This window comes from Gobio gobio (assembly GCF_949357685.1).
Source record: "Gobio gobio genome assembly, chromosome: 2".
Taxonomy (NCBI): Eukaryota; Metazoa; Chordata; class Actinopteri; order Cypriniformes; family Gobionidae; genus Gobio; species Gobio gobio.
This window is the reverse complement of record NC_137098.1, coordinates 54,607,060-54,626,898: the sequence shown is the minus strand read 5'-3', so window position 1 is coordinate 54,626,898 and position 19,839 is coordinate 54,607,060. Positions and strand designations below refer to the sequence as shown.

The following is a 19,839-nucleotide window of genomic DNA, read 5'->3' as shown; positions in this document are numbered from 1 at the left end:
TCATGCAAGCCCTAGAGAGAGAAAGAGAGTGATGTAAAGGCTTACGGGGGGTTGTCACATTTCCTCTGTCTGAAGCGCACTCCTGTGCCACATGTTCGGCTGCACATGCTCCATGTGCTCCATGGACTCCAGTCTCCATCCACATGCTGCGGGATGGGTGTCTTACTGACACACTCACCGGCCCTGCACCACTGATAAGACACATACACACATTAATCCAGCTAAATGAGAACATACCAGAGATTCATATTGTTTATAAAAAAGTTAGTTACAGGCAGTGCTGTGAAGATGCTCCATAAACACTAGTTACAGTTTGATGAAATGAAAGTTCAAAAAGAACTCACACATTAAGTAACAAAACACATTTTTTGTAACAAAATAAATGTCTTTCCTTTGAGTTTTGATCAATTTAATGCATCCTTGCTGAATACATGTATTCATTTATTAATTTCCTTAAAAAATCTTATTGACAACAAACGTTTGAAAGGTAGTGTACATTGATGGCTGTTCAAAATGTAACTAGCATCAATGATGTTTGCATACTGGAATACAATTGGTCACCTTCCTTGGATTTATTTGCTTTTTAACACCATGTCAATTTCTCTCATTATAATAAATGAAATGGTCTATATATTTGTAGCACTTAGTTGCTTTGAATTAAAATTCTCAAAACTACCTGTTCGATCTTCACATCCTTATGTCACTTGTGCACATCAAAATAGCAGTTTCTCATTTATTTGAACAAGTTGCAAATGCTTTGGTACATCAATGCAAATGATTATGTACAATTCTCTGCGGTTTCCTACATTATCAATTGCTGATGTCATGTTGATCAAAATGTATTATAATGGGTGTCTGTTGAATAGTCACACCCCCTACAACATTTAGGCATTAGTTCATAGCATCAAGTCTTTACATGCAAAATGGTTGAACAAGTTGTCATAATATGTCAAGCATATTTCTATACATTTCCATTAGACTTTTTTTCTAAAGATATTTGTTGTGATATAGATTTGTGGCCCAACAGACAGGAACGTCATGAGGTGTAGGAAGACTGCACTGTAGTTCCTACAACAGGTTTCCCTAAGGAGATAGTCCTATGTTCACATTTCTACTTTTCTTTGTGCTATGCAGTGCTGTCTTTTCCTTTCTGTATCGCAATGACAAGGTCTGTCAACAAATTACAGTACAAACAGTAAAAGTGTAAATGTGAATCTTGTCCAGTCTCTTGCAATCAAACTCCCACATACACTAAGGTGTAACCTACAATTTACAATAATTGTCATCAAAACTTTAGCCATAGTTTACATCAGAACATCCCTCCAGAGTACACTGTTGTATTGACAACATGACTAAGCAATTTGACTGTCTTATCCGTACACAATGTCACAAGGACTTGTCATTCTGATGGCACTGACATGTTCAATGACAGAGATATTTACTTTTGAGAGATGAACTAAGGATTTTGAGCAAGAGACTGGCTTTTGCAGGTAATCCATGGTGTTTTGCTATTTGTACGAATTTGAGAAATGTACCAAAGCGACTGAGGAAAAACTGTAATAATGGCCATTTTAATAATATTAAAGATAAATAGGTTACCTTATCGGCTCCACATTCTGTGCCGTCCAGCGGTGGATCTAGTTTGGTCTTACATGACGTGTCTCCCTCCACCAAACACCAGAGACCCGCACACATCAGGTGCTGAAACAGACACAGTTTAGACTTGTGTATACAGCACCATAACAATGTAAAAAACCTTTAATAATTTGATGGTCTTTTGTTTCATTTCTATTTTGATTTTGTTTTATATAACGGTATCAAATGAAAACCAAATTAAACAACATCATGTCACATGAAGGTTTCAGCTGAAAAGTTATTACATATTTTAGGGATATAAAAAATGCCTTTGCTACACACCCCACCATTAATTTGAATGAAAAACGCCTAAACCTCATAGTACAGAAAAAACAAATATTTTCATTCTCAGTAGACATAATCCCCTCCCACCTGACATAATCAGAACAAAACATTGAAAAACTTTTCTGATGCTTAAATATGATCTTTTTAACAACAGCAAAATCATTTACATTTGTTACATAAGTTATTATACCATAATAATTATAATGTCAGATCATATAAAATGTATAATATTGTGTAATCATATTACAAGACCAGATGGCTAAAAATTAATATTTTTATTTAAATAAAACATAAATTATCAATTTATAAATGTTAATTTATTTTATAAATAAATGTATTTATTTCATGTTTTAATACAACGTGTAAATGAATGCTTGCATATGTCCTTTCCTCAAACAAATAGACTTTATTACCCAACAGCCCTTGAGATGGACAGTATTTTCTATGTCAGTCTGACAAGTTCGTATTTTTACTTCAGCCAGGCACGCTCCTTTACCTCACACTCTCAATCACATTTTCCAATCTCACAGTGAGAAACATTTCAAAGGTGGCAGGACGGCCATTAAAGTGCCTTATTTATACTTTGTTTTAGATGCCTTTTATGTCAACTCCGCTCTGCTTTTCATAGACGGACAATTCATCATCTTCATGCATGTCGTATGTGATTCCATACGGCTAGATATCTGCTGTAGAACTTCACAGATGGTATACGAAGTATATAGATGGTATACAGTCATGACGGACAGGCAGCAAGTGGAAATGTTTAATGCGATGATTTGAACGGTTACAGCTGATGATTACATGCTCAGGAAAGCACAAACTGACTTTGAACGGATCAGATCGAGCCTGATACGCCAACACCTGCCATCCGCTCTGATGTTTTCACTATGGAAATTTCTGAACTGAAACTTCCAGACGGAAATCTCCAGAGCTCTAGGAGGGGGCTTTGTGTGGATAAACATGATTTATGATTATGTACGGAAACCCTTTTAAGTTATCACCTGCTACAAATGTAGCCTGGATAATTTTATATTTCCACTAGCTACATATGGGAATGATAGCAGGGCCAGGCCAACAAAAAAGTAACTGTAACGTGATTCTGTTACATACATTAGTGGCCAAAAGTGATGCCGGGCCTAGGAAATTTGCCATCTACAAATTTTTGTAAGCATATTGCGTAGTTGCGCCTGGAGTCAAATTGTTTTATTTGTGATAACTCAATGAAATGTGCCAAATTGAGCAGACATTATTTTTGGCCAGTCTGTTATTCAAATAAATAATGAACACATGCAAAAACAAGAACCAATTAAAAATGAATGGTAACACTTTAGAATAATGGTCATTAGTTAACATTAGTTAACTACATTAGTTAACATGATTAATGATTAACTATTAACATGATTAAATAATAATGCACTTATAAAGCATTTATTTATCTTTGTTAATGTTAATTTCAACATTTACTAATGCATTATTAAAATCTTGTTAACATTAGTTAATGCACTGTGAACTAACATGAACAAACCATGAACAGCTGGATTTTTATTAACTAACATTAACAAAGATGAACAAATACAGTAATAAATGAACTGCTCATGGTTAGTTCATGTTAGTTAATACATTAACTAATGTTAACTAATGACCATTATTCTAAAGTGTTACCAAATTAATAACTGATTATGTGATTCTTCCCTCATATTTAAAATATATTAAAAAAAAAATATATATATATATATATACACACTCACTTAAAGGATTATTAGGAACACCATACTAATACTGTTTGACCCCCTTTCGCCTTCAGAACTGCCTTAATTCTACGTGGCATTGATTCAACAAGGTGCTGAAAGCATTCTTTAGAAATGTTGGCCATATTGATAGGATAGCATCTTGCAGTTGATGGAGACTTGTGGGATGCACATCCAGGGCACGAAGCTCCCGTTCCACCACATCCCAAAGATGCTCTATTGGGTTGAGATCTGGTGACTGTGGGGACCATTTTAGTACAGTGAACTCATTGTCATGTTCAAGAAACCAATTTTAAATGATTCAAGCTTTGTGACATGGTGCATTATCCCGCTGGAAGTAGCCATGAGAGGATGGGTACATGGTGGTCATAAAGGGATGGACATGGTCAGAAACAATGCTCAGGTAGTCCGTGGCATTTAAACAATGCCCAATTGGCACTAAGGGGCCTAAAGTGTGCCAAGAAAACATCCCCCACACCATTACACCACCACCACCAGCCTGCACAGTGGTAACAAGACATGATGGATCCATGTTCTCATTCTGTTTACGCCAAATTCTGACTCTACCATCTGAATGTCTCAACAGAAATCAAGACTCATCAGACCAGGCAACATTTTTCCAGTCTTCAACTGTCCAATTTTGGTGAGCTCGTGCAAATTGTAGCCTCTTTTTCCTATTTGTAGTGGAGATGAGTGGTACCCGGTGGGGTCTTCTGCTGTTGTAGCCCATCCGCCTCAAGGTTGTGCGTGTTGTGGCTTCACAAATGCTTTGCTGCATACCTCGGTTGTAACGAGTGGTTATTTCAGTCAAAGTTGCTCTTCTATCAGCTTGAATCAGTCGGCCCATTCTCCTCTGACCTCTAGCATCAACAAGGCAATTTCGCCCACAGGACTGCCACATACTGGATGTTTTTCCCTTTTCACACCATTCTTTGTAAACCCTAGAAATGGTTGTGCGTGAAAATCCCAGTAACTGATCAGATTGTGAAATACTCAGACCGGCCCGTCTGGCACCAACAACCATGCCACGCTCAAAATTGCTTAAATCACCTTTCTGTCCCATTCTGACATTCAGTTTGGAGTTCAGGAGATTGTCTTGACCAGGACCACACCCCTAAATGCATTGAAGCAACTGCCATGTGATTGGTTGATTAGATAATTGCATTAATGAGAAATTGAACAGGTGTTCCTAATAATGCTTTAGGTGAGTGTATATATATATATATATATATATATATATATATATATATATATATATATATATATATATATATATATATATATATATATATATATATATATATATACACAAAATATTTTATATATAAAATATTTTCCTCATATTTTGATGGTTTAATTAAACTTGTAGGGTCATTACTATAAATAATCCTAAATATACTACAATATAAATGGAAGCTTATTTCCACCACGGAATCAAAAAATAAAAAGGTAATTGTGACTTCTCATCTCAAGTCTGAGATATAAACTCGCAATTCTGAGAAGAAGAGTCAGAATCGCATGATGTAAACTCAAATCGGAAAAACAAACCAACTCAATTATATATAATTATATATATATCAATAATATATATATTATATACAATGTGCAATTGCGAGATATAAACTCATAATTGTGAGTAAAAATTGTCAGAATTATGAGATAAAAAGTTACAATTATCTTTTTTACCCTTGGTGGAAAACAGCTTTCATACATACATATATGTATATGAGCTTGTTTAGGTAAAAAAAATTTGGTTGCTTGCAATATCTACAATCTACTGAGATTTTTTTCTACTGCCGATGTTTATTTGTGTGTATGTACATTCATTATGTCCATTTATGGTATGTAAACATGTAGTACATGAGTGCAGTATGATATCAGTGCATTCCCAGCTGAAAGACACACACCTCCATATCAGTGCAAAAAGTTGCGTTTGTGCCGAATAAAATCTGGCACTGTTCATCAGCGCTGTAGTGCATCCCGGGAAGTTTGGCTGGCAGACGGACGAGGTAGCGGTTACGTGGGTCAGTATGCAGCAAACAGGTGCTTGCCTTTGATCTGGAAGACAGTACGTGTTAGAGAAATCAACAGGATGTACAAAACATCTTCACACACAACTGTAAGAATTGCAAGCTTTCCTATAAAAGAAATGAGGAACTCTAGGGCGTCTAATACTGGTTTTCCATTGCTAATTAATTTGTTCAAAAGTAAAACCGTTCTTTCTCCAAGTCCACGCTCTTATCTTCCTATAACTGTAAAATTAGACAAACGCAGACAGCTGTAACATGACAGATGCCTGAAAAACTAGCGGTTTCCAAACCCTTATTCAAGCAGGGCAAAGGAGAAATATTTTGAAAAGGTTGATATTGATGCCTTAAACCCTAATGAGCGCATACACTTCAAGATTTTCAAGCACGTCTGCTTTCTGTAAATATTTAATATTTCAGCTCATCCTAAAATAATCAGGAAGGCAAGGCCTGTTTGAGAAAGCTTGAGTTAAAAAAAAAAAACAATGTTATGTTACTGTATGTTATGTAAAAAATTTTAACGTAAAATATTCAAAAAGAAAATTGTGAATACAATTTTTTATTTATGTGAATAAATTAAATAAGAATTGTATTTAATTGATGGGAATTTGGGAAATTGATGGGAAAGAAACACCTATAATATATGGCAGACAAAGGATGAACTTGATTTATTCATTCTTGATCCATTTTGTCATATAATAATTTAAAACTAGCCTAATTAAAAAAAAATATTCAAAAATAAATTGTGAATGTAATTTTGAATTTGTGTGAATAAAATAAAAGGAATATTATGAATATAATCAACAATGGGAATTTAATTACAAGAAACACTGACCACACCTATAAAACATATCTAAATGTGCAACTTGATTTACTAATTCCTGTTTCATTTTATCACACCATAAGATAGACTAAACTACAGTGGACTACGCTAATCTATAGTGGTTCAACAGATCACAAAACTCACGGACCGAATCATTTTTCAGATCAGCAAAAACAAAAAAATGGGGGTAACTTTGCTTTCCATTTATTACTTAAATGGAATTTTTTTTTTGCTGTGGTATCGAAGTACTAGCCTAGCCTAAAAATACTAGCCTAACTAAAAAAAAAGTTCAAACATTACAAGTGAACGGTCAGTAATTAAATAAGAACAAATACAAATAAAAGTAAGGTTTAACAGTATTCAGGTACAGAAATGTAATAATTAAATGTAAAATAACACTCCAGTTATCATTGAATAAATTAAATATAGATTAATCTTTGTTAAAGCTGTTTTGTTGTTTGATTAACATTAAAGGGATACTTCACTGCTGGAAAGATGTAATGTATTTAAATTGGGTCATTTATGTAGTATAAATGTGAAAATATTTTAGAATTTGGTGCCTTCTAGACTGAGAAAAGACAGAAAATGTATTTTTGGCTCATGTGGATGAAAGACAACAACTCCCAGAATGCACTTGCTTCACTGCCTTACGAGGCCACTCCCAAGCCAATTAAAAACTGAACGTGTCTGCTCAATACAGCGCGAGCCGAACGAGAGTCGCAGCACAAACACAGCAGGAGTCAGATTTCATTCATCACGAGAGCAAACAGTTGACAGACAAAATGATCGCGGACGATTTGGTTTCAAAGCAAGATGCGCCTATTTAAGTGAGTTTGTCATTGTACCGTTTTGTTGTGTTTTCATTAAGAATAATAGGCTAATGAACCCACAATTCAAGTAACCCGCCCCCGAATTGGCGCTAATTCTAAACCGAAACTAAAATGAGCACAGCCGCACGGGCATTCATTCATGACCGCATTGTCATTCATTTTCACGTGCGTGTCCAGTATGGCGCGTTTTCAGTTCATACCTAATTAATTGAAAACACTCGCTTTGCTCCGCACAGCTCCGTTATGAATGCCCAAGTGGCCGTGCGTATTTACATTTTGTGAGTGAGATCCCATTCCACCCCCTATGGGGGGGTTGATAACATGCGGAACTAGCTCCTACTACTGGCTGTAGTCTCTAGCCTCTGGCCAAAAAAGCCTCTGATGACGCTAAATGATGTCATCTGTTTTCCAGACAAAAAATACAGAAATCTCTCGTCTCAGGGGGACACGAGGGAGGGAAGCACGGTCATTCGAATATATTACCGGGTTTCTACTGATACAAAGCTTAATACTAATCGGTGAAGTAACCCTTTAACTACAGACAGCACCACGGATCCAATATAATGATACACATCGAATTTCTTTCTCAACTGTTTGCGTTCACTCAAGACATAGCCAGCTGTGTTTATGAGAATACTTGCCGAGACGGGTATTTTGACATAATTTTGTGTGTAATGTGTCCATTCAAGCACAAGGAGATGGGAACTATCTTTTGAAACAGCCTTCACGTTGGGAGGACCTATGGCGCCTATGTAGGCAGCTGAACCGGTTTTGGAGGAGAGTCATGTTGTCATGTTATCGTAGCAAGGAGCTTTCCTCTACAGGAAAAACACTAATCTGCTTGATTGTCTTTGGCATTAACATACTCTCAGAAGCTCAACAGCACAGTTTGGATAACGTTGGTATCTGCTTGGATACGGTGACACTTTGTAGTTTGAATTGAGGTCAGAAGCCCGCCGGGCACAGCAGACAGTGAATACTGCCGCTTTATTCTGTCATCGGCTGCAGTACATCCGTGAGGATCGATGACTCCAGCCAGTTCTTTGTTTATAGAGCCGAAGCAGACACTATTAAGCCTGGGCTTCCAGAATGAACTCTCCTCTTTAAACACCTCTATTCAAATGCTTCACTGTTTGTTCATCTTCTTCAAGGATATTTGCCAGAAAATGAATGCAGGAGACTGAATCTAGTCTCTTTAGTGGTGCTTATTTTACTAGCTTGTTTTACTATGATATGGAAATTATTTACTAATGATACATATATTATTAATACTATAAATAGTAATGTATTACACATTATTTATTAATATAAATATAATTATTATAATGTTTAAAATTATTCTATCATTTTATAATGAATAATTATTCTTTGCACACAGTTCTTACATGTGCACATAAAGTTTTTCTGTTATATGCAGAAATATTTTTCTGAAAATGTGCAAAATGTAAGGTAACTGTAGTTTAATTGTATGCATTCATCTTATTTACTGAAATTCATTGATTATAATACACATGCAATACAATATTGCTAAAATGTAATTCTGAATTACAGCAATATTGTTAAAATACATGTATAACACATGCCAATTTATAGACTGTCTAGTTATTAGTATCACCCGTTTAAAACTCCATATTGGTTGTTCACTACTAATAATAACTGAAAACAGAGGCTAGTTTTGCCTTTTTATGGAACTCACCTGAGGAACTTTTCCAGGTCATCACGACTGCAGGTGGACCAGGAGAGATCACTGGGGTTACGACCTTTGACCCATTCCCCAGACATGATGTGAGAGTGGCCGGTGCAGCTGGCGTGATCGTCGTCATGGCTCATGCCCATGCTAAAGAGAGAAGACAATCAAAAACACCAAACACTAATAAGAAACAGCAGTTATTTTGACAAAATATGAGTCTCACCCAGGCAAACTTAGTGCACAATAAATACTTATTTATGCTTGTTAAACATAATCACTGTTTACGAAGCTTCCTTTGAATGCATAACAAAGCAATATTACTCTGAAATAGGGCATGTGTGCTCATAAAAGCCAAAGCAACTCGAGTCAGAGAGAGCCATACGAGTACTTTCTCTTAAGCCCTGACCTACATTTCCCAAATTAAAAACAACAACCAAAAACTGAAACAGCGGCAGTGACCGCAGGAACTAATAAAGAGAGCAGTGTGGATTTCCAGGCTGCGCCTCGGCTCCCGCTAAAGACCAAAGCAATAAAAGTCAAAAGACACACACAGAACACAATAGAAATCAAGGAGTAGCCGTGGAGAACTAAATGAACAAGGAGAAGAATGTGAATGCTACAGCGGTTTCATAGCCACTTTCTTTCGAGCTTTAACATAGATGAGCGCCTTTTAATGTCAATGGGGTGATCTGGTTAGTAAGTGGACTGAGATGGGAATCTCTCACACACTAAAACAATCGTGTGAGGTTTATAAGGGTGCCAAATGTCTGTTGTGTTAAATTTGTTTAAGGGAGAAAAAAACATGATTGGCCTTATTAAAACAGGACGTTTCACTGCCAAGCTAATAACGATCAAGTGCTTTCACAAGCCAACCACCCTATCAAGCGTACAGGACTTGGAAGGGAAGCCAACATGCATGATGACCAATGTGTGGCTTAGTGCTTAAAGACATGGGCTGGTATTATGCTGTTGCTAGGTGGTTTCTTAATACTGCCCCAAGTCAAAAATCCTAAGTCATATTGCTTATAAGTAAGTCAAAAGCCAAACATGAGGAATCATTAATGTCCAAAAAAAAGTTAATCGACAAATGCCCTTATGTTAGTGGTTTGTTCAAATCCCTAAACTAAGCAAATATAATAGCAAAAGACATCAATAAGCAATCAAACATTCTGTTTTTCTCAGGTTAGCAATTGTACCATCCTTTTGCCACTGTGCCAACAGTAGCCAGGTTTCTATCCACATAAATGATTTGATATTGAAAAAAAAAAAGCTTAATGGAAACACAAAAATTTCGAATACTGAACAATCTCTCATCGTTTGCTGGTATTTGTCCAAGCGTTTAGTCAGCAGATCTAAACGATTTTGTTCTCTTGAACACATGCAATGGAAACAGCGCTATTTGCGAACCGCTTTTGCAATTTTCATATTTTTTCACAACACTTATTTTTCAACTTCAATGGTAACATATGACTGACCGTGAACCCAAACATTTGAACAGTATATGGTTTAGTTTTTACTAAGAAATAAATACTTTTATTCAGCAAGTATTCATTAATTTGACGTTAAGACACTTATCATTTTTATTTCAACATTCATAACAATATTAAGGGCCCTATTTTAACGATCTAAGGGCATTGTCTGAAGAGCATGGCGCAGGTGCACTGGGTTTAACTTTGTTTAGGTGTTTAATGGCGGGAAAAAACGGTCGGCGCACCAGGTACATGGTCCAGAAGGGTTGTACCTAGTCTCTTATAGAGTCATGGGTGTGTTTTTGGGCGTAACATGCAATAAACCAATCAAAGCTGTCTCCCGTTCCCTTTAAAAGCCATGGCGTATTCGTTATTTACATGACGGAATAAAGTGCTCTTTAAATAACTAAAAAAAATAGAGTCGCACCAACAATGTGCCAGAACACACATTGTTTTCAGACCAGCATGCCCATGGGTGAACATATGGGCACGAGTACATTTGCTATTTAAACAACGTGGAGCTGGACATGAAAATGATAACTGTGTCAGGCTGAAACTAGCAAAAAACACTTGTATCGTGCCTGGCGTCGCATTGCGCTGGGTGCATGACAGGGGCCCTGTATGTTTCTTCAGCAGCTGATCAGCATATTAGAATGATTTCTGAAGGATCATGTGACACTGAAAACTGGATTAATGATGCTGAAAATTCAGCTTTGTTGAAACAATGTTTCTGTTTTACTGTATTTTTTCGATCAAATAAATGCAGCCATGGTGAGCATAAGAGACTTATTTAAAAAAAAATCTTAACATTCCCTAATATAAATGGTAGTGTCATTCACATTGTGCAATTTGCCAGTCTCACCTACTGTGCAAGCACCAATTACTCTATCCACTCATTGAACAGACAATCATTTATCATTATGGAGAAAGGTGCTTTGACTAATAATCACATCAGCAGTGATGACACTAATGAGGCATTGTGGGTGGACTGAAATATGACACATTCTGACTATACGGAGGATGCACACCCCACAATTGTGTTACGCCAATGTTCCTAGAGCACCATAATCATGCTCCTTCAGCTGTTATTATTGGAAAAATGATCAGCATCTACACTTGATGAAGTGTAACGAATGGAGCAGTGCTAAAACACGACTCAGGACAGTCAACAAGCTTTGTTTCGCCCGCACACCAAATCAAAAAGTCTTGAGTAGATCACGCCAGACGCACTTATGATGAAAGATGAGAAACTCTACTCGGTAGTCTGAGAAATCTCAATCCATCAGAAAGTGTGACGCTGATGCATGTGTTTATTAGAGCTAGTAAATGCCATGCTGTTAGAAATAGTAGTGCTAGCGACTCTATAAAATAATCTTGATGTGCCTTTATTGTAAAGAACGAAGCATGCACATAAACCCATAATATACTTGCTTTAATAGTGTTTTTACAGACTCGAGACAATGGAGCCCTGTGTGCGCGTGATGACTGGGATAGCGGCGCGGCCCTGGTATCGGCACCAGCCGGGCGTGATTGGTGCCAACTCATTACTGCCGGGCATTAAACCCCACGTTGGCCTGTGCCGTCCTGCTGCACGCTATAGTGGAGCAGGTACGGTGATAACTCCTCTGAAGACTGGCAATACCACAAAGACGGCGCTTACACTAATGTAGCTTGGCCGTTTTTCCAGACAAATTTTGGTGTTGGCTGCCCATCATTGTTCTATCAAAGAGGGCTTTATGCTAGCAAGGAGATGAAGGGGAGCTATTGTGAGAAGCGAGTAACACGTAGTCCTGGTATTCGGTTCAATCCAGTAATTCATGTGAATGATGTGTGAACATGAAATGTTTTACAGCATGTTCTCTTTCATTTCACTAGATTTTTGTGTTCGGCGTCTCAAACACTCATTTAATGAGAGAAACCCAATGTACCGGGGCGCACACAAGTAACCTGTTGTTAAAAAGAGAAGAACAGAGCATTTTAAAAAAAACTACAGAGAGCATCACATGCTTGTGTAAAATTTATATTCCAAAATACATATATACAGCATACCTGTCAAGTATCCCGTTTTGGCCGGGAAAGTCCCGTATTTTACCCTTCTTTCCCGTCGTCCTCCCGTATTAGTATTTTCCTGTAAATCTCCCGTATTTTAAACTGCGTTATTAAAAACAATAATACCGGAGTAAAAAAACAAATACTTTTCCGATCTGAGCTCTGTAACTAGCCTCGCGATAACTGTCATCTGCAGTAGCCTACAGTATAGGTGTCAGTTGTCGCGAGGTTAGTGTGTGAGGTCAGTGTGACAACGCGGGAAAAAAACAAAACAGAGACGGATGATGGACGTAACGATAGAGACGGATTAAGGCACTCCTGCCAAAAAAAAAAAAAACCCTTGTGTAAACACCGTGATCAATGGGACAGCGAATTTAATTATAAAATGTAAGTGACTTAATGTTAATTAATTGTTTATGGAACTGGCGTATGAAATCAGTGTCATTTCCAGTCGTGATGGTATTCAGGAAAACAACACTCTTGTTAGTGTGATGTTGCTTAACTGTATCATATGTTATAAATATAATAACTACACCATTTTAACCGTGTATGTTAACTGAGTTTCTGTGTGTGAGTGGCGCTCATTTGTTTTCGATTTTCTCCTCGAGAGGCTGCGTGAGCCTCAACAGCACAACCTTGTTAACGTCAGTTCGTTTTATATTATTATCCACTATCGATCGCCACTTACACTAACTGAATGCAGAATCATTATTGCACTTTGTTGATTCCCTAGTTATTTTTTGTTTTGACATTTTACTCAGGATACTTGTCCGTTGGGCAAGTAAAATAATTTTTCACTTGCCCCTTCAAAAAATCCACTTGTCCCGGACAAGCGTTCATGTCGAGCCCTGCCCATAGCAATGCAAGTTCAGAAAGGGTATTTAGCATGGTGCAAAAGATTGTTACAGAGAATAGGATGACATTAGACAACAGAACTGTTTGTGCTCTACTCTCATGTAAAATGAACCACTCTGGCCCAGCCCACAAATACACTCTTTCCAAAACAGTCTTAAAGAATGCAAAGTCTGCAACAAATTTGTACAATAGCTCACTAAAAGAGTAAAGAAAAGTTATGTGAAATTAAAAGAAAAACTGTAAAAGAAAAGCAATATGAAATGAAAAGAATGTGTGGAATGAAAATAAAATGGAAAGACAAGCAATGTTAAATGAACAGAAAATATGCAAATAAGCCTTTTAAATAAATGCTCATCATATATACCCTTTTGTGTTTTCATTTGGGCTATAACACCTGTCTTAAAATGTAAGGGATATGGAGCTTGGTTGGGGTGGTGGGACTGCTTGCGGTGGGCGCCGAAAAATTTCCCTTATTTTCAAATGCAAAACTTGACAGGTTTGCATACAGTACACCTGTGAAGAGGAGTCTGATCATGGATGAAGATCTGGTCATGTGCCTCCTTTAGTCAAGATTGCATCTACTGTACTTATTGGACCAAAAAGGCAAATGTTGTCAGCCTTTAAATAGATGCTTAATTGATCAAAAAAAATCCCTGGTACACTATGTGTGAACAAATATGGAAAGCTAAATGTATATTTCACACAAATATGAAGATTCTGCCATCCTTTACTCACTCTCATGTCGTTCCAAACCTGTATGACTTTCTTTCTTCCGTGTTACTCAAAAGGATATGTTATTGTACGGGTTGGAACACGGCATACTGGAATATGACTACTTTTATGGTGCTTTTTTGTCCTTTTTGGAGCTTCACCACCCCTAGTTACAATATGCTTTCATTGTATGGACATGAACTGGGGGAATTTGTGATATACATACAGGTCATACAGGTTTGGAAGGACATGAGCCATAAAAGTAATAATGTGAAATATTATTAAAATTTTAAATAAAATTATATTTGAATATATTTTAAAATGTAACCTTTTGAAAAATTCTGAATGTTTTTACTATTCAATTCAATGTGTCCATGCTGAACAAAAGTATTAAATACTGACCCCAACTTTTGAATGGTTGTATGTGTACCATTGCAGTATCATGTTTATACTTCATGACTCTTCTTAATTCTATGAGAATGGTTATTATAACCAAAAATATAAAATACGACTTAATGGAATGAAATTTCACAAGACAAGATTTTTACTGATTATTGTACATGCTATTTTTGTATGTTTTTCTGGAATTAAATTGAAACCAAACAGAATTTTCTTAACTATATTGGATGAATAATTTTCATTAAAACAAATAATTGTCATTATTGAGATTTCTGGGACCTCAAACACAAAGAATGTCACATGAAGTCCATCCTCACTGTACACGAGGGTTAGACATGTATCATGCTCAGAAATTTGAAGTACTAGTGTTTCTCAAACAAACAAAAAAAGTGATGATGGAGCAAAACTTTGATGAAGCAGAACTCCTTTAAGACAATAACAGAGTCCTCTAAATCAGTTTTCTATGCCATTTGGACTTACTTGTGGCCCAGCTCATGAGCGATGGTGAAGGCCAGGTTGAGTCCGTTGTCCTCCGCCAGCACACACTTCCTCTTGGAGCTACAGGTGCCACCCAAATAAGCGATTCCTGAGGAGAGAGCAAAGCACAGAGTGAGAAGATAAAGACAGAAAAGAACCACAACTGAACCTCAAATCTGATACTTTACTGCTTAAAGGGTAATTCTCAGAGACTGGAGGTCCGTTGTTGCTGCAAACCGCAAACTCGTTGTTGTGCTCTTCAAACCATTCCTGAACCATTTTTGCTTTGTGGCAGGGCACATTATCTGCTGAAAGAGGCCACAGCCACCAGGGAATACCGTTTCCATGAAAGGGTGTACATGGTCTGCAACAATGCTTAGGTAGGTGGTACGTGTCAAAGTAACATCCACATGGATGGCAGGAGGCAAAGGTTTCCCAGCAGAACATTGCCCAAAGCATCACACTGCCTCTGTCAGCTTTCCTTCTTCCCATAGTGCATCCTGGTGCCATGTGTTCCCCAGGTAAGTGACGCACACGCAACCGGCCATCCACGTGATGTAAAAGAAAACGTGATTCATCAGACCAGACCACCTTCTTCCATTGCTCCGTGGTCCAGTTCTGATGCTCACGTGCCCACTGTTGGTGCTTTCGGTGGTGAACAGGGGTCAGCATGGGCACCCTGACTGGTCTGCGGCTATGCAGCCCCATACACAACAAACTATGATGCACTGTGTATTCTGACACCTTTCTATCAGAACCAGCATTAACTTCTTGAGCAATTTGAGCTTCAGTAGCTTGTCTGTTTGATCGGACCACACGGGCCAGCCTTCGCTCCCCACGTGCATCAATGAGCCTTGGCCGCCCATGACCCTGTCGCCAGTTCACCACGGTTCCTTCCTTGGACCACTTTTGATAGATACTGACCACTGCAGACCGGGAACACCCCACAAGAGCTGCAAATTTAGGAGATTCTCTGACCCAGTCGTCTAGCCATCACAATTTGGCCCTTGTCAAATTCGCTTACTGATGCGTGTGGGGAGCGAAGACTGGCCCGTGTGGTCTGATCAAACAGATGAGCTACTGTATCTCAAAATGCTGGTTCTGATAGAAAGGTATCAGAATACACAGTGCATCGCAGTTTGTTGCACATTCGCCACCGAAAGCACCATGTATATGTATATATATATATATATATATATATATATATATATATATATATATATATATATATATATATATATATATATATATATATATATATATATATATATATATATATATATATATATATATATATATATATATATATTGTGTATATCATTTTATAAACAATAATAATATATATGATAAATATTATAGTAATTTTCAATTATTAGTATCATATAATTTTGTTATCAGGATCGTTTTTAAATAAATTAATAAATAAAAAATAAATAACATAAATAAATAAAAAATTATTTTCAAAGCCATTATATAACAAGTCCCAAACAGTTAGATTCTTGTTAATTATCTTTATAGAAAACAAATATTTAAAAATATTCAGATTTATATCTTTCTGTTCAGAAAAATAATACACATAAGCAATATACAAATGTATATAGCAATGTCCTGGCAACCACCCACAACTCTTAACTTCATGACAGCAAGTTTGCACAACAATCAATCAGAATGTCTTCAGAAAATGTACAAATCTAGCCACTTCTTGCTTTTTGTACAAACTGATACCAAACACATGCGCTACGCATGACAGATGTGACATCAGAACGCACGTCACATCCCAGACTATCACCTTTCCAGTGTTTCTGTGAAAGCACCTGGTTTGTGTCTGACACTGGACAAAACCCAGACAACCTCACTTAGCCTCTGACCGCCGTAAGTGAAATCAATAACTAGAGAATGAAATTCAGCCCAGATGCTTGTGTTAAAAAAAAGAAAAAAACAATATAAAACTGTTTAGGATGACAAGAGAGCAGTTTGGTCCAGCAGAGGTACTTTAGGAATAACACAACAGGAAATGGGCATGTTTGATTGCATGAGCATATGCATGAGCATACGATATATCACATTTTTCAGATCTGGTTTTTGCAACATGTCATGCTTATAGGTTAGGACCGAATTATATTGTTAAAGAAAACTTCATGAAGAATATAAAATAAGGAACAGGCATCAGGATTCTTCAACTGGTCATATCCAAAAAACAGCAAATATTATTCTAGCTACTCTTTCTAGGGATGAGCATTTTGTTCATTTTTGTCTACTCCATAGAAAAATCTACCCAGTATTCACATCTGCACTATACATATGCATCGGACAGATGTTTTTGGCAGATTAAAGCTGCACCAGAAGCAAAGTTGTTTCTTATTTTATCTTATAGCGTATTTTATCTTTATGCCTGTTTGGGAACACAAACATGATGCCTTAAAATGCTGCCTATGTTGTCTACATAGGAGCTGGATACAGTAGGTTTTGAAACAAGTAAATTATTACTTTAATCAACGTGAAACAAATAAGCATGAAGCAGCCAGTACATACTAACACTCTTCACTGGCTTGTCTGTGTGTGGGGGGGAAAACAGCTGTTTACTATCAACACAGAATTAAAATACTGAAAAACAACAGCATGACTTAAAATGCCCACAAGAAAAAGAAAGAGGCAATGATATACAAACACAACACATTTTATTAAAAAAAAAAAAAAAAAAATCTAGACTAGACTAGAAATCATTTCTTGAGAAGGTCTTACATGTTTCACACAGTGGTTCAATAAATATTGTTCTAAGGCAACAAGACAGAAACCCGTCTGGAAGCACTAAAAGATCTTCTGTGCTGGGGAAAGCCATTCAAAAATAAAGGGAAATGTGGATGTATATCATAAATCAGCGTTTCTTTGTTATTTGCTCACAATGTTTGATGACTGATGCTGGAAATAATTGCCATGTAAAAACAAATGAACTGTGCTTCATCATTCTTCAACAAAACATGTCATCCCGAATCCATGTATGGAAACCCCAATTCAATCAACAAACGCAGAAACTGTAATATCACATTAGCAACATATTGATGACTCGATAATCTACTTGAGTCAGGATGATTTTTTTTCATCTTTACACATGGAGCTGAGGTTTAAAACACATGTCGGAAAATAATGGGCTGTGCCATTTTTACACTGGCTGGAATTGTATGACGGAAAAATTATTTTCTTTGAATGCCATATAAAAAGAACAGCAGGTTGATTGGAAAACAGATGTTGTCCTAAATTCCTTTTACTTATCTTCTAATCCTCTATTTCTTCTTTCCTTTTTCTTTTCTTTTTTTTTTTACAGCCATGCAAGAGCTGCAATTATATCTGCTACATCTGTCATGGACTGATTTACAGTTTGAGGTCAGATGAGTTCAAGTTTCTGTATGCAAGTCTCTGCAATAGTTATGCCGTTATTTTTATAGCTTGCTGTGAGTTGATGGAATGTAATCTATAATGTGTAATGACTGTTTGGTTGTGTGAACTACAGATGACAGACAGTAAGGCTTAATAAGGTACAACTTCATTGCAACTGAATGGAAATAAGAGCTCAACAAATTATTTGATTAATGATGGATGGGATGAGTGGGTGGATGGATGGATGGCTGGATGGATGGAGCTTCCTCTACTAGGCAAGCTTATTTTTTTAAGTGGAGTCTGTTTGCTGAAATGGCTGTCTCCAAACAGAGGTTGGCCCACTGGATAGTAGATGCCATCGCCTTAGCATACCAATCTGAAGGCAAGCTGTCGGAGTGAGGGCTCATTCTAGTAGGGGTATTGTCGGGCGTTGGTGGACGGCGCCTCTCTGGCAGAAATCTGCAGTTCTGCAGGTTGGGCGACACCTAATAACTTTGAGAAATTCTACAATCTCTGGGTGGAGCTGGTTTCTTCCCGTGTCTTCGGTATAAACAGGTAATGTGCAGGAAGGCTGGCTCTGTGTCTCGCTTGCAGTGTCATTCCCTTCTAAGGGGGGATACAAGTGCCTTCTTTGCTCATTAGGTGAGTTCCCCACTCACTGAACCCTGGATTGAGTTCCTCCGGGCATCCTTCCACAGTCAAACATGACGGAGGCGTCTGACGCCAGGCCCAGTACTCGAGTTGCATGCCCGGTCGGCCAGCCCTTGTGCTGGGCTAGATATGTTGTGATTCCCTCTTGGTAATACCATATGTGTATTTCTCCACAATGCGTTTTTCCGTGTCTCTCCCTGGGCAAAGTTTGTTCTGCCCCATCTCTGCATCGGTAGTAGTTTCATCTGTGTCTAGGCAGGACCTAACGCAGAGATCTTCCATATGTAGCACTGCCCCATGGGTCTGTCTATATGTGTGTTTCCACATCCTCCTCCATACAGGTTGGATTTGGTCTCTGTAGCGTCCCTCTACATTGGACTAGGCACGCTTCCGAAGCGTTAACATCACTGGTCATTGCTGAAAATTACATTTTTGGGGAATTGAGAACCGAAGCACTCTTCCTGTGTAACAACTTATTAGAGGAACAGCAGCTATGACCGTTTCCATGGTAAGCCTTGTCCCTTCCATCCCGTTGATATGGAGGACTGTTATTCTTTAAACTTATGTGGGGCACTAGATAGGTTACGACTGTATGAATCAGTTGCCAAAAAGGCACGCTACAGCTTGCCAGCATTTGCGTCTCCAACACTCGTAACACAGTTCAGTGGCTGTGGCACTTTCCTTAAGTTTCCCCAAACATCAGTCTCGACGTTATGTTGAACATGACTGACTGAACGTCTTGGTTACTGATGGAGGGAACAGAGATAGTATGTCCCTGTCTTGGCTCCTCAGCATAAACCTGAATGAGCGAGAAG

General features: G+C 37.6%; 1 protein-coding gene across 1 annotated transcript in view; it reads right to left on the bottom strand.

The window, feature by feature from the left end:
* The window catches only part of adamts17 (ADAM metallopeptidase with thrombospondin type 1 motif, 17), a gene marked incomplete at its 5' end in the record, with an annotated part of 117,412 nt that overhangs the window by 12,988 nt on the left and 84,585 nt on the right, over positions 1-19,839 (bottom strand). Inside the window, 5 exons of the mRNA XM_079803901.1 lie at positions 46-191; positions 1,600-1,701; positions 5,576-5,726; positions 9,045-9,185; positions 15,002-15,107. Of these exons, the coding sequence (XP_079660027.1) occupies positions 46-191; positions 1,600-1,701; positions 5,576-5,726; positions 9,045-9,185; positions 15,002-15,107 (646 nt within the window). The remainder of the gene's footprint in view (positions 1-45; positions 192-1,599; positions 1,702-5,575; positions 5,727-9,044; positions 9,186-15,001; positions 15,108-19,839) is intronic.